A 16,631-nucleotide genomic window follows, 5' to 3' on the forward strand; every position below is an offset into this window, starting at 1 on the left:
AGTGGGGGCAGTCGCAACCAATCACACTTTGAGCTTTTATGCGAAATCTTCAATAGCGCGTAGAATAAAAATCTGAACAGCGCTTCGAAAACGCTTTACACGCGCGCTGCAAAAAAGCTCAAACCCTGATTGGTCAAGATCTCAAATCTCTGCCATTATGCGCAATGGTTCACCTTTCTACTTACATCATGAGTGAGAGTTCTCTCGCTTCGCGTGGAAAGTCAAAACCTTGTGGAAGTCATGCACTCCTTTGCAGGGGGAGGGAGGGGGGTGGGTAGAATCGCTTTGCGAAAAATTTAACGTTTCTAAACAGGAGATGCAAAATAGTACTTATTATCATACATACATGACAGATAATACGTTATTTTTGAAACTTTCTTTTGTTCATAACTTATTTTTGACGAAGAGCGAGCGACGGCTAAAACCTGTTGGTGGTTACTCCGGATCATGTCCTTGACAACATTGTTCAAGGTCATTGAGGGGGGTCCCCTCATCTAGACATTTACTGTAAATTTAAAATAAATATTAACTTCTAACTCTAAGTAAACTTTTCTGGTAATTAAATTTCAAGTTAACTCACTGTTTTGCTTGAAAATTATTTGAAAGTTGAATTTTGTTAACTAGTTTCTTCAGAGCTTCTTCAAAGCTACTTTCATTTTTACTTTTAATTTATAATATTAGCAATGATGGATTTCATTATCAGTTTAGATCTCTAATATCTCTGCAAACGAGAACAAACCATTCTGTGTATTCTGCGTTCTCTTTGACATAGCGAGACAGAGAGATTAATTAGAACTCGATCTTACCGCGTATCACAATACTGCGAAATCTATGTAAAATATGAGACAGTATATCTCGGTGTGTTTACAGCTATACATGCCACTGAATATATTCATTGCCCTAATCGGTGTGCAAGTATGGTCCGAATCAGACGAGATAGCACTCTCGCCGAATGGCGACACCACACTGTCGAATTTCCTACGCTACCGCAGAGAGAAGCTGATTCAGGATATTCCTAACGATAACGCCCAACTGTTGACGTGAGTGTACAGATATATATGTGTTACTTGTTTTGTCTAAGCATACACAGTGATGACTGAATTTATTTCTCGACACAGGCGAATTACCTTCGAGGGCGGTGTAGTTGGCAAAGCTCTCAAGGGGCCGATATGCACCTTTGAATTTTCTGGCGGCGTCTCCATGGATCACTCGAACGTCGTTGGTTTGGTCGCGGCCACTGTTGCTCATGAAATGGGTCACAATTTTGGCATGGAACACGACGGACCAGATTGCGGCTGTCCTGAAGAGAAGTACGTCGTATAGTTTGTCTTTCCTTAATACTTCAAACGTTCAACGAATCATAAAAGAACTTCATTTTATTTTACGACAATAAAAATTAATTCACGAAGTCGCAAGCTTATTTGTATAAGGCTTAATGTACAATGTATTAAATTGTTGTCTAATCCCGCTTTAATTATATATTACTAATGCATTTCTCTTGTAGATGCATAATGGCATCGTCCAGTGGTTCATCTGGACCAACGCACTGGTCCACGTGTTCGTTAGAACATCTAGCTCTAGCCTTTGAACATGGAATGGATTACTGCTTGAGGAACAAGCCGCAGAAACTTTTTGATAGTCCTATATGCGGTAATGGATTCGTTGAACCAGGCGAGCAATGTGATTGCGGTTTAAAAGAACACTGCGACAATCCTTGCTGCAATGTGACCACTTGTATGTTGCACAGTAACGCGAGTTGCGCGACCGGCGAATGTTGCGATTTGAAGACTTGTAGACCGAAGACCGCAGGCACGGAATGCCGAACTGTTGAACATGAGTGCGATTTGCCGGAATATTGCACCGGTCAAAGCGAATATTGTCCAGCAGATGTGTTTAAGATAAACGGCGAGACTTGTAATGGTGGCAAGGCCTTCTGCTATGGCGGTATGTGCAGGACTCACGACGATCAGTGCAAACTATTGTGGGGCCCCACTGGTACATCCTCTGACGCGCAATGTTACGAGATGAACAACAAGGGCACAAAAAATGGTAACTGCGGTTATAATCGCATCGAGTCAAGTTTCATCAGGTGTAACAATGAGTAAGTTACCTATGCGATATACAGTACACAAAAAAAATATTACATTAGATTTTGACGTCAGCATGATGAATGTATTGTAGAAATCTCTTCTGCGGTATGCTGCACTGTAAACACTTGAACGAACGACTAGAATTTGGTATGGAATCAGTCGCAACCTTAAGTCATTCGTTTATCAATAATGGTGGAAAAATAATTCCGTGTCGTTCGGCCATCGTCGATCTTGGATTGACTCAAGTGGATCCTGGTCTCACACCGGACGGCGCCAAGTGTGGACCCGGAAAGGTAAAATATTTCTGATAACGAAATTATTTTTAGCTTGAAATAAAACAATATATAGATATTGTCAAGTTAAGAGAGAGAAATAAAAATAAAATGACTTTTTAAATATCATTAAAAAAATTCTGCTTGACTAATATTCTTTCATGATAAACTTCATATTAATTTATGTTATAATGAAATAATGATAATGCTATATAATAATATAAGATTTTTATTTGATTTTTTAAAAATCACAATACAAATATTTGTATTTACAAACGGTGATCTATATACAGTACGTAATTTATTCGAGACAATTAGGTTATTATAATTTACTTATACTGTTTAGATGTGTGTAAATCAGAAGTGTATGTCAGTGGCGGATCTAAAAGCGTCCGTGTCCGACGGTAAAGCTTGCCCGAATAATTGCAATGATAACGGAGTGTGTAACAATCTTGGTCATTGCCATTGTAATCGTGGTTTTCGACCACCTGATTGCCTTCAAATTGGAGTTGGTGGTTCTGAAGATAGCGGTCCAGCCGAAGATCCCAACGGTAACTATTTTATGTCTAGTCTTTTAATTGATAAGAAGCAGAAGTAATAATGTTGAGAAGAGCTTTCAGAGTCTAACTAGTTATCTTTTGCTATATATTTGTATATATTAATGTAACAATTATTTATAAAAAATTTTATCATACTTTTCTATTATACTTTTTACTTTAAATCTTCTTCAGTAATGTGTGTATAAATTGTTCTTTGTTATATTATATTAGTATTTGTTTCAAGAATTTCACCAAAGGGAGAGAGAGAGAGAAAAAGATAATATACTGACCAACAAAATTAACATAACATCTGTTTTACTCTGCAAAACTAGGCAAAGGACTCCGCACGTTTCTTATGAAAAAATGTCGCCGGTCAAATTGCTCCGTTTTGAGATATGTTGTACTTCTTGTGATTCTGAACAAATGTCTCCAACTAAAAATTGTACACAACTGCGGTCTAGAGTTTTTGAAAGACTGAATCTTTATCTTTAATTTGCTTTTTTTCCGATTTTTGTATGATTTTTTTACTGAGTTATTCAACGTTGAATAAATCGGTGAAAAAATCGTACGAAGCTTCGTAAAAAAATTAATTAAAGGTAAAGATTCGCTCTTTCAAATAATGTAAATCGCATTTGTACAATTTTTAGTCCGCCCCGTGGAACTACGCAAATTTCGTAAAAAATTTTGAGATTTGATATATCTTCATTTATTTTTGTGCAACTTTATAAAATCTCCATGAGACCGTTTTTTAAAGTAGCAATCTGAAAAGTATAAGAGATTTCAAGCTGTAAAATACTTTTTTAAACATCTCGATGCGACGATTTTTGACGAAGTTATTCTATCTTGAAATTTGCCTATTTTTGCAGAGCGAAATAGGTGTTGTGTTAATTTTCAAACTAAATACCGATGAGAATAAGCCATTTACGATCAAGTTAGATCTTGGATGCTTCTAATATAATTTCATGTGAATTTATATACTACGTAGATTTATATACTATGTAGATTTTTAAATGCGCGCCGAAATTTTTTCAGACTTATAATGCAAACTAATAAACTACCGCAGTACTATCACGAGTTAAATTGACTAATAATCTAATAATTTTTGATGCTCACTGCATCTTGGATCTTAATAATATGTTGAATGTCATTAAAATCTATGAATGGTATATTAAAAATTTGTAAATAATTTAATTACATTGCGAAAAATATTACCTCGGCCGGGAATCGAACCCGGATCGTCTGCTTTACACACAAGTGTCCTAGCCAATTAGATTACCGAGGCTAAAAAATTTTGCCACTGGTATTAGTATTACCCAAGGTGTATTCACGGGGAGATTACGCAGTCGGACTTACACCTCATGTGCGTGCGTGCGTGCGTTGGATGAAGTACGTGGGTGACATTTACACTTAAAAATCTGGTATTCCCGCCTCGTCTTCGAATGACTTCTTGCAAGCGCTCATGCATATTGATGCAAGATAGCCGTGATACATCTCGGGTAACGCTAATACCGGCGGTAAAATTTTTAGAAATTTTCAAAGAAAAGACTACAAATTGCATTACTCACTTCAAATCACTCAGTGAAAAAAATTGCATAATACTAAAAAATTTTAAAAAGAAAATATTAAACTGTATTTACAATTAAAGAAATTTGTTAGACTTTAAAAAGTTTTTTCGTACATCGCTTCGCAACCATTCTTCGCGGAGATATGTGAAATTTGAATTTGGTTCTTTTTAATGCTGATTTTAAGTGTCTTTAATTTTATTCAGTAGCTGCATGCAAACTTCAAGATAAAATAACTTCGTCAAAAATCATCGAATCGAGATGTTTAAAAAAGCATTTTAAAGCTTGAAATCTCTACTTTTTAGACTGGTACTTCAAAAAATGGTCTGATTGATATTTCGTGAAGTTACACAAATATAAATAAAAGTGAGTCAAACCTAAAAATTTTTTACGTAATTTGAAAAGTTCCACCGCACGAAATAAAAATTGTGCACAAATGTGATTTACATCATTCGAAAGAGCGAATCTTTATCTTTAATTTGCTTTTTTACAAAGTTCTGTACGTTTTTTTTTCACCAAATTATTCAATGTGTGTTGAAGCAAAAGGGTCATTTTTCAAAACTGATGAAATTTTTGAAAAATGACCTTTTTGCCTCAACATTGAATAATTTGGTGAAAAAACATTGTACAGAGCTTCGAAAAAAAATTAATTAAAGGTAAAGATTTGCTCTTTCGAATTATGTAAATTGCATTTGCGTACAATTTTTAGTTTACCCCGTGGAAATCTGCAAATTTCGTAAAAAATTTTTAGATCTGATACATCTTCATTTATGTTTGTGTAACTTCATAAAATCTCCGTGAGACTACTTTTTCAAGTAGCGATTTGAAAAGTAGAGGTTTCAAGCTTTTTTGAACATCTCGATACAATGATTTTTGACGAAGTTTTTTTATCTTGAAGTTTCATTATTTTTGCAGAGTGAAACAGGCGTTGCGTTAATTTTATTGCCTAGTGTATATAATAATAAATACTTTATTTTAGCAATGTCATTTGTATTATATGATGATGTTTTGTACGTTTTCAGGGAAAAACGATTTCATAACTGCGATTTACGTTATCTTCTTGGGAGTGTTGCCCGCCATAGCTCTGTTCCTATTATGCATCTGGTACGTCAGGAATTCCGGGCAGCACTGGAAGAAGGATGTGATGTCTACGTACGTATCTAGTTTCAACCGTTTTAAAAAAAAACGTAAACCGCATGCCAATAAATCACTCGATGTTTCGTCATCAAATACGTCAAAGACACAGACACATTATACCGCTGGTAGCAAATTTTTCGGTTGGCGGATAATAATCGCCGCCTATATTACACCGAAGAAAAAGAATACCTCTCGTAACACGAATAATAAAATATTCACGATTAGTGACAATGTCAGTCTCAAAGAACCGCCTCAGATAACTAAGACTGATCTGATATCCACCACCAATCCGGACGCTATTAAGTGTAGCAATAATATCGAATACAGAAAGTCATTACTATTCGGCAACGTAAAACCAGATACAATGGATAAAACTGTTAGTACAAAGTCCCAAACAAATGAAGTTTATAATAAGATTACAACTTTTTCGGTACCTGGAGTTGAAGTCCAATCGAAAAATATCACTCCACTTAAATCAGAATTAGGCTCCAAAATATCGGAACGTATTCAGCAGATTCAGCAAAGATCGTTTAAAAACGATGAAGGATTTACGCTCAATACTGACGTCAAGTTTGACCATTTGAATGAAAGCCTAACTAGTATATCTAACATTACTTTACAAACGCCGGATATATTTAATAATTCAAAGAAGCCTGCTCCATTTTATAATAAAAAGCCACCGCTCCCACCAGCACCTGCTCAAAGCTTAAAACCAAAGATCTGAGCGATTTCTTATTTATCTGTATGAATCTCATCATGGATATTTTACGTAAAAGTTTATTACGTATTATTAGAAAATTTTTTAATTTATAGTATATTACGATATTTTTATAAATTTTTCATATTCTCAAAAATTAAAGTAAAAAATTCATTTTATTAATATGTAATTTTTGCTAATTTATATTTTATATATATAATGTATACCTAAATGAAACTGGAGAACTGTAATAAGGTCACATACCTTTATTAAATAAGTACTTGTAAAATTTATATTTTATATATATATATATATATATATATGTATATAAAGAATGTAGTTTATCTTTCTGAATATATTTTTTAAAACAATGAATATAAAATAAATCATATATTTAAGAACCATTTTATCCAATATAGTGCGAACATCATAGCGCATTTTTTTACGATTGCTATGATTTTTGCATTACAATATGGGAATTCCAAAATGGTGATGGTTATATAGAAACAATATTTAGATATTACTGGATGTCAAAATGCATTAAAGTAATTTTTACTGTGATTGTAACTGCTGATAGTCGTTATAATGATCCAATATATTCTTTCAGTCAAAATTATAATATATTTTTACACGAATTAAAAAAAATTAGTAGTTAAGCATTTAAATGATATTGAATTTTTATCATGTTTATACAATATATCGTTTATGTGATCAAATCTGTTCCAAACAGATTTTTTTATATAATAAGTAATGTAGGTATATAATAAGTAATGATCGTACGTGTATTGATGTGTATTTTTTTTCTTTAATTCATTGACTACATCTTTGGTGCAATATGCATTGAGTGATTTTAAACTTAGAAAAGCTAGATAAAGTATGTGGTCACGATGAACAGTATTATGTTCTTATAGACTTTTTTTGTGTGCATGTACAGTACACAAACTTATTGTCTAATTTAAAGTTTTATTTTACTAATTTCATATTAATTACACGAACAAAATAGAAGTTACGTAAATAAAAATAACTTTTATGCACAGTATTTTATATCACAATATTAATATATACATATATATGATATGTATATGCCTCTAATGCATAAAAATTTTAACAAAATTTTATCTATAGCTTTTCTGTATTCACAATTTTCAAGTCATTAATTTGTGTGAGTACTGTACATGTGACTAATATTAAATAGATTAATTTAATTTTGTGAACAAAATACTGTTCAATTTTTTGAACCTAAATTTTTATATAGAAACTATGAATTTAATATAGACATATAACAGCGAAGATTGTTGGAGAGATTGTTTATAACATATAGAGAGCATGTGCAAAATCATGTTATGTGAGCATGAGCATGAATGAAGGTTCTTTTCTTTTACTAGCTCCTTGCATTTTATCAAAAAAACTGATAATTTACATTAAATACTACTGGACATTCAGTTTTCAAGAATAATTTTTGTTATTATATTAATAATAATTACGTAAGAAGTACTTAATTTTAATTGTAAAAACAAATTTTTTAATTCTTTACTCATTCCTTGGATGTGAAAATCAAATATCCGATAATGTTATTCATATTTACAGATATAAAAATGTACAATTTATTGAATAAACATAGTATTGATATAAAGTGTTTTTAGTCTTCCTTTATAATCAACGATTTCCTTCTTTTCCAACGCTTGCTACTAATCTCTTAATTTGTAACTAACATTTCCCAACAATTTTCTTGTTTGTGCATGCGTTTGGATTTGCGGTGAATAGCTTCAGATTTGATAAAAATGCTTCTACATTTTCGAATGATATTAAATATGTGCATGTGTTGGAGCATATATATCTATAATATAATATAACTAAACTGTAGTATGTAGTGAAAAAAACTTAAAATTTATATTATTTTTTATTTAAATTATTTTACTTTTTTTCGATACAAACACATTTATTATTCCATTATCGAGATCCACACAACGCTTCTAATTTATACTAAATAAAAAAGATCTTTAATAAAATTTATTTTATTACGAAACAAAATGTGTATTAGCTATATATCATAATTGCGCGCTTACAAGTTCCTCGATCCCTCTGCTTATAATTTTGCTTCAAATTTCAGGACCGATCGTGGCCACAATGGATTGTTAATCAAAACGATCGATCGTTCCAGCCCCATGTCCCGTAACATCGAAACGATCGATTCTAGTCTGAGTCAAGATCCCGCGTGCGTGAGTTTGCTGTCTAAGGCAGAGGCTGACGAGCGATACAACAACAATATGTTTGGTCAGTTTAAAGGCTTCACGATTACACCGATCCACTCGAATCAATCTAAATTGGCTGAGCCCACGAAACCGGCTCCACCTCCACCGGGATGGATGCCTACTGTGGCAATAAAAACAAACATGGCTAAACCGAATGTGCAAAAGTGCAGTGTGCCACCAAGAAGCAATCTGTTGGGTTCTAATGATCCTGCACCAATGTTACCGCCGCTAAATCCAGGTTCTACGGCACGACCGTTGATCAGTAGTCCCGTATTAGCGGCCACAACCTGTACATCCGTCGAATTAGTAGTTAAGGTACCCACTAGACCTGCCCCGAACGTACCTATGCGTCCAGCTCCGCCACCGCCCACTTCCGCGTCTTTTACAAAGCCGCAGAGACCTAACAGCACGCCCTTGATAAATGTAATACTGCCAGAACCCGAGAAGAAGTTGGAAAAGGGCAGCACGCTTAACCGAATTGCGTCGATATTGCGTCCTGGCTCCGGTATTATGAGAAGCAATTCCCAGAGCTCGCCGAGGGATGACAAGAACACTAATTCTTTACCGAGGAGCCAGCATCACAAGGCCAACAAAGTTATCGACAAAGAGATCCTGAGGAACCTCGAAATCTCTAATCCGATACCGCAGACGGAGATCGAGATCGCGACACCAGTAATCCCAGTGATACCGGTGGCCGAAGTCGAGAAGAGAAACGTGGTCCTGCGCGCTCAATCAATGAGAGACAGCAAAGTTACGTCAAGACCATTTGTCCAAACATTTGGCTCGATGCGTCAGACGACACCCGTTAAGAGGCCCACCAGTATACCTGCCAGCACGAGACCTACGTCACCACCGCCGGGTCCACCGAACATTGCACAAACGGAAAAAGCCGCCGAGAATACGATAAAGATTCCAGGATTGCCGGGTTATCAGAATCCGCCGGCGAAAACTGTTCAAAAACCATTAGAGAACACCTATGACGACTGCATGAATTTGATCACAGAATCATCTCTGACGAAGATCACGGAGGAATCGCCTACGATCGATAATATCTATGCAGTGATAGAGGAACCTGTGCCGGAGAAGAATAAGAAGAACATGGAATTGGAGGTAATGCCGATTGATAACGAGTATAAACTGCCAAAACGTATCGATACCATACCCGGTGGCCCGAACAGCCTGGAATCAATGGGTTTACTGTCAGAGATTGTATCGGAGATATCGAATCGTAATTTCAATTCTATATATTCCACTTCGACATTAACCAGGAAGAAGAAAGAGGATAGTGAGGAAGATGCAACGAAAAATTTGGAAAATATGGGATCCAATAACTCTCTGGGTGGCTACATGAATTCGAATCACTACAAAATACCTGGTGGAATTTATTCAAACTCAACATCTGGTAAATTTAACTCTTCGAGTTCCACCACCAGTTCTGGCTATCTTCATCCATCCATGATAAATGTTCCACAAGTGGAAAAGAAAGAGGCGAGCAACAATATTTCTGATGCAAATGACAATTTAAAATCAGTCAATAGTAATCTAAACACTCTTAAATCTAATAATCCTAATATAAACGACGAGCTGTCCAAAGAACTCGGCATAAAGCCATCTGAAAATTCTATAGGGTATAAGCCGTTCGCTTCAACGAAGACTCGATCATCTCATTTGATACATATCAAGAAGGACGATCAAACTGAGAACAAGATTCCGGCAAAATCGCCATTAAATAGGACTAAAACGCCTCCAAATATCGCGAAAAGCCCGACTTCCAAAGATATACCTGAGTCGAGCGTAAAACTTGCGAGACAAAGTTCAGATAATACATTAAAATCCTCGAAATTCTCGAAAGCTTCCAACACAAGTTCAACAACGATGAAACAGAGCTCGGATGCGAATTCAATTGCGAGACAAACACAAACAAACGTAAGCAAATCAAGTAGCGACTTAGATAAAGAAGAATCACATACAACCGTATCTGTTAAAAATGTGCCTTATAGTTCTAAGGATAATCTGGAAAAGTTCAATAGCCCGGATCTGGTCTCGAGTTGCTCGAATTCTAATCAAGGTGGAACAAAATCGCCAGATGTTGTGGGTAGCAATCCTAAGTTTAATCTCTCTCTTAAAACTGTTCAAAAGACTCCCACACTATCAAGAAGTGGCCAGAAAACGCCCACAACGCTGTTGAAACCACTCAACATTACATCCAAAACAGCTAGTCTCTCGGAAAGAAAGAAGTCTCCAACTGGCAACGCAAGTGTGACTAAATCACTATCACCGTCTGCCAAGGAGGCAAATAATGACAGTACTAAGCCATCGCATTTGACACCGAAGGTATTTGCTAAAACAGAAATCAAGAGCGGGGATACAGGTACGGCAACGAGGACGAATCCATTACAAAGAGTGGCGAGCGGTAAATCCAATGTGGCATCGCTCCAGCAAAAGTTCGAAGCTAATAAGAATAGTTTTGGTGTCGCGAGGACTATATCGAGTGCGAATAATAAAAAACCGGTGGCACGAATGACGGAAGTTAGCGACGGCGGATTGAGGAAATGAGCGATCACCTGGAAGAGTGTGGCAGCTCGGCATTTCCAATGCTCGGACGTGCTTGACGGGAAAAACATTAGAGAAAAATCTATACTTGAAACATTCTAGTCCGTCACATTGAATCGTTCTCGGTGGAAAATGCGTAGTATATTATAAACGTGTATACGCGTTCATGATAAACGAGTACATCGTAACATGTACGAATATAAACGTAGATAACGCGCGAGGGCGATATATCTCTTCTTATTTAAGAAATCTTAAACGGAAGTTTAAAAAATAGTACAAGGATCTTTTCTTCTAAGATCCATAAAACGCTAATTTTACAAGCAAATATATTTCTTGTCGGAATATTAAAGATAGATCGTGTGCGGCTGCGTTGCATAAGAGACACAACATTAAAAATTGTAAATAGTGCCCAGACTTAAAAATTCTCATATTTTTTGTAGAGACTATCCATTGCCGATGTTCAAGCGTACCTATATAAGCCAATAATTAATGTAATATTTATCTTAAGCGTTTTATAAGCAACATTGCGAGGTAAGCGACAGTTATTTTCGGAACCATCGCTTGAAACTAGAATGGGCGTGTACGGAATTAATTGACCTCTGTGATATATGTATATGTATAAAGAAATATTATGCACAGAAACACTATTATGCCACATTGTTATGGCTAGCAGATTTTAGACGCGACCAAATTATTTTATATCATATTACATAAATCGTATTGATAAAAAACGCGCCGTTAAGTTTTCTAAAATGCCATCGGAAATCGCAGCCATATCCGACGTAGCTCCGTTAATAGGGGAAGAAGGTCTCTTTTCTTTCCAAAGATTAAATATTTATGAGAAATCAAGTTGCAAGATTGTACCTTTGAGATCCCATGGGAGTCAAAATGAAAATGCTATTAGTTAGAAGAGTCTAGGTGTTAGCGCATGCTAGTGATACAACACTGCAAATCGAATTAAGGTGATATTCCCTTGGCGGCAAAAGGCAAGGCCGCTAAAATATAATATTATATGTATCGGAAAATTTCGTCCGTTTTTATGCAAAAAGTATGACTTTATTTAAGAAACAAAATGAAAAAGTATTATACATCAATCAAAGTATTGGCCATCGTTAGATATGACTTTTTCCCATCTTTCTGGTAATAAGCAGATCCCACGGCGAAAAAACGACTCATCTTTAGAGACTATCCTGTTAGAGACCTATTTTTCGACGCTTTCATAAGAGTTGAAGTATTACTCTGCAAGTGCGTGTGCCATCGACCGAAACAAGTGGTAGTCGGAAGGGGCACAGTCTAGTGAATAAGCCGCATGGGGTAGCACTTCCCAGCGAAGTAACGCTTCCTTAACGAGTCTTATGACGTGAGGTCGAGCGTTGTCATGAAGCAAGATCATTTTATGCTGTCTCGTTTCATATTCTGGTCGTTTTTCGTGCAATGCTCGACTCAAACGGATAATTTGTTCTCGGTAGAGATCTCCTCTGACTGTTTGACCAAATTTCATCAAATACAGAGCATTGCCTTCTTTCCGTGGATATTCCGCTTTGGCGTCGATGTCGATGGTTGGCCTGGATCGCAAATGGTTTTACGGCGTTTAGGGTTATTGAAATCATATATGTAAGAGTATTACATATATGATCGAAATAGATCCACTTTTCATCACCAGTCACAATTCGGTGCAAAAATCCCTTTCTTTGTTGCCTAACAAGCAGAATTTCGGAAGTGGTTTTTCGCCTTTCAATGTCTCTTGAACCTTCAGTTCATATGGGACCCATTTTCCTTCCTTGTAGATCTTTCCCAAGGCTTTCAAACGATCGGAAATAACAGATCGAGCACAATTTAATGTTTCTGCAAGTTGTTTTTGCGTTTGACATGGGTCTTCCTCCATCATTGCCTGCAATTCTTCGTCTTTAAATGCTTTTGGCCGTCCAGAACGCTCGATCTTTGTCCTCCAATTAAAATCACCACTTTGAAAGCGTCGAAACCATTCTTTGCATGTTTTATCGGAAGGAGCACTATCACCATATAAACTTCTACAATCATTCGATGAGTTTCAGCTGCAGTTTTCTTCCATTTGAAGCAAAAGATTACACTTCGCGCAAATGACGCTTATCACTCAAATGTCGACATTTTCGATGCAGTAAAAAGCAGTGTAATTGATGCAAACGTATGCTTTTATATACTGAATTTTATTGACAGATGATAAAACTAAAAAATTAAGCTTGGTGTTTAGACATTAAGAGTTATCGACAGTTCTAGTTACAGCTACTTGCCGCTAGATGGACGGAACTTTCCGACACACCTAATATTTCACCTCGATCATGCAACATTCACGCAACCTTTATTTTTCTTGTGTAAATTAGAGGCTTGCTTCGTCTAGGACAGCTATAGATGCAAAGATTAAAACTATTTATTTGACTGATACCCGTGTAAATATATGTTCGTAAGATGTAGTTATATAGAAGTTTTGTACGATGTATCTTCGCGCCAAGAATAAGTTACATTCGTTACATTTGTAAGTTACTCATGCGCATTAAGCTGATTCTACATTAGTCGCAACGCAGCATCGCAAACATTGCGGTCCAACCAACATCAAGCTCGCTCGACTCTGATTGGACCGCACGCTTGCGACATGCTTGAAACGCTGCGATGCGACTAATGTAGAACCAGCTTTATACGTACGATCGCAAGAGGAAAGCAGCTTCTTGAACGTCGAGTTTATCGTTAAGCACGTTAAGGAAAGGTTTTATTGAACTGATAAATTCTGTCAAAGTCGAATTATGTTTATGCATTTATTGTTCTCTTTTCTCCTCTTCGCGCAGCAAATTTCCCTGTATGAATCCAATTATAATAATACTTTGATTTGTAGCGTTATGCATTTTGTAAAGCCGGTTCTACATTAGTTGCAAGCCGATCTCAAGTTTGTTGCGACAGCCAATCTGAAGCGTTGATTTCAAAATGCAAGCTTGAGATTGGCTGTCGCAACGAAATTGCGATCGGCTTGCAACTAATGTAGAACCGGCTTAATGGGCCTTCTACAATAAGCCGTAAGTCACAAATCATAAGTCATAAGCTAGAAATGGACCAATCACAGTTGTCAATTTTTAGTTTCTTACTTCCGATTTATGACTTATGTAGAAAGCCCATAATAGTTCCTTACGTATGGAGCGTCCAGAAATCATTCCACCACAGAAAATTTCAACAAAGAGGTTCAATAAAGCTTTTTGACAATTTACTATGCGTACTGTATGTACATTACTTTTTCCGTTTAATTGTTTTTTTTACGTGCGAGATGTCGTGTGCATTGCTTCGATACACGAGGACAATCAGATGTTTATTTGACGTACGGCATACGAAGAGGCTTGCTTCAGTGACTCCTGCTCGTTATTAATGAATAAGTATTATTCGTAAGAGTATTTAAAAAAAGAAAGTAAAAAAAATGTTAAATACCACTGAAATGTGTTGAAAAGAAAAATATATCGGCCATTAGAATATTTATTTCTCATTTGTTGGAACTTTTCTTTACACTGGTTGCATTAAATTACTTTGAGAGCTAGAGGAATAGTCTTTTTATTCGGCGAAGAAATCTTCTAACAGTTACAAAATAAATATTCTACTAAACACGGCCATGAATACTAATGCAACGAATGATTGCGACCATATAATCGACAAATATTCGATGAATTGGCTCAAGTATAACGCAGTCTACGAAGTCACAATACTTCGTCTTACTTTGTCTAATAAAAAGAATAACAGGCATTATTGCAATACATACTGTATATTCATTACCAAAGATAAGTAGCATCCTATCTACAACACTGCTGAGATAAGCACTACAATAATTAATTAGCCGTCGGTTTATGATAATTATGTAAATTAAAACTCTTGACGATGTTACAATAAAGTCTTTATTCCAAGTAAATATTTTCCTAAACCACCCTCTGCATTTTTGCATTGTGGTAGAAATAAATTGAATCGTTCACATAGAACGAGAAATATACAGGAACTGGTCAGTTCCGACTATAAAACATAGCCCCAGATAGAATATAGAGTCATAATTAAGTCATAACGATATGTGATGTAACATGACACCATTATTAGTGTTACTTAAAAATAAATAAATTTATTTTTAAGACAAAAAATAAGGTCATGATGGATTCGGTCAACGCAATGTTATAAATGGTTTGAAACATTACCTTATTTTCGGGTCGCTAGATGAGAACCTCCCCTTAATTTATCGATCCCCTACACCAGGGATACGCAACAACGATGCTTTCGGATCCGACCCGCGATGTCCAAGCTTAAACCTGCAAAAATAAACTGAATTAAAGTGCATAATGCTAAATTAATTTTTGGTACATCAGTGATATTGCAATTGATATCAGGATCGAAGTACTGAAATTTATGCATCATATTAGAATCAAAATAGCCACTACCGATGGCGAGTAACGTAAAAACGAAATTAGTAGCAATACAATAAGCTAGCAAAATGATCGCACAGTCGAAGTCAGTAACACTTTTCAAAAATATGTATAGAGTATATAGGTGAGATGATGCACACCCGAACCAGAACGAAACACGTCCGCCCCGTTCGAGTGGTCTCAATAGACTTTATATGCATCATATTTATGCAATTTCTATTGGACAGATCAACGCGCTGCTAGTGAAGGGGGGATGAGAATAATTATGGATAATTCAAAGAAGACAAAAAATATGAATTCTAAATTTTACTGGTGTGGCCCACGGTATAACTTCAAATTTTATATTGACCCGTCAAAAAATTTAATTGCATTTCCCTGCCCTACACACTTCAAAAGTTTTTACATTTAAATTCCGGACATCCTGTATAATAATTTTATATGTATAACACTAGTTTACAGTAAAAAATTACTTTAGACCGGACCTATATGTCTCTTATATATTTTTAAACACTGAAAACGATATCGTAAGCGAAAAAATTCTAGCACGTCAGATTTACAAGATAATACCAAACAGTACAGAACATCCACTGGATATCCAGACTTGGTTTCAATCTGGTTCATACGTCCATAGTACGAATGTTTTAAAAACGTACAAAGTATGTTTGAACATTAAAAAAATGTTTATCTCATGCAAACAATTTTCTAAGTCTGCTTGCGACGTGTTGTTTTCGCTGACTTGCTAAAAGTGAACATTTTTTTAAGATTGCACGAGAAGTTTTACTTTGGTTATCTCCGGTAATGCGAAAATTTACCAAATTAAAACTTAGTTCAGACAGTACGCAACAAGCGGCAAGAGTCAAGCAACAATAGCTTGCTGCTCGTAGAGTCCTAGATATCAGAGAAGCGCAACCGTCTCAAGTCAATATCGCAAAATTACTAAGAAAAGTAATAAAAATGGCGTCTTTTGCAGACGAAATATGAAATCCACCAATCGTTTATTAGTCAGCCATTTTTAATACCACTGAATGAATGTCATGATTGGCTGACAGTCAGCTAATCAGGACGCGGAACATCGGTTGCGCTTCTCTGATATCTAGCTGCTCGCAGTGAT

At 35.8% G+C, this 16,631-nt stretch overlaps 1 protein-coding gene across 1 annotated transcript in view; it reads left to right on the forward strand.

Moving 5' to 3' along the window:
* Meltrin (disintegrin and metalloproteinase domain-containing protein meltrin) overlaps window positions 1-11,222 on the forward strand; it is a 113,164-nt gene extending 101,942 nt beyond the window's left edge. Inside the window, exons 7-13 of the mRNA XM_018542204.1 lie at window positions 871-1,040; window positions 1,119-1,310; window positions 1,505-2,101; window positions 2,182-2,383; window positions 2,709-2,913; window positions 5,486-5,615; window positions 8,408-11,222. Coding sequence (XP_018397706.1) covers window positions 871-1,040; window positions 1,119-1,310; window positions 1,505-2,101; window positions 2,182-2,383; window positions 2,709-2,913; window positions 5,486-5,615; window positions 8,408-11,105 — 4,194 coding nt within the window. The 3' untranslated portion in view covers window positions 11,106-11,222. The remainder of the gene's footprint in view (window positions 1-870; window positions 1,041-1,118; window positions 1,311-1,504; window positions 2,102-2,181; window positions 2,384-2,708; window positions 2,914-5,485; window positions 5,616-8,407) is intronic.
* Window positions 11,223-16,631: the final 5,409 nt, after the last annotated feature.

Source organism: Cyphomyrmex costatus, unplaced genomic scaffold, assembly GCF_001594065.2.
Source record: "Cyphomyrmex costatus isolate MS0001 unplaced genomic scaffold, Ccosl1.0 scaffold309, whole genome shotgun sequence".
Taxonomy (NCBI): Eukaryota; Metazoa; Arthropoda; class Insecta; order Hymenoptera; family Formicidae; genus Cyphomyrmex; species Cyphomyrmex costatus.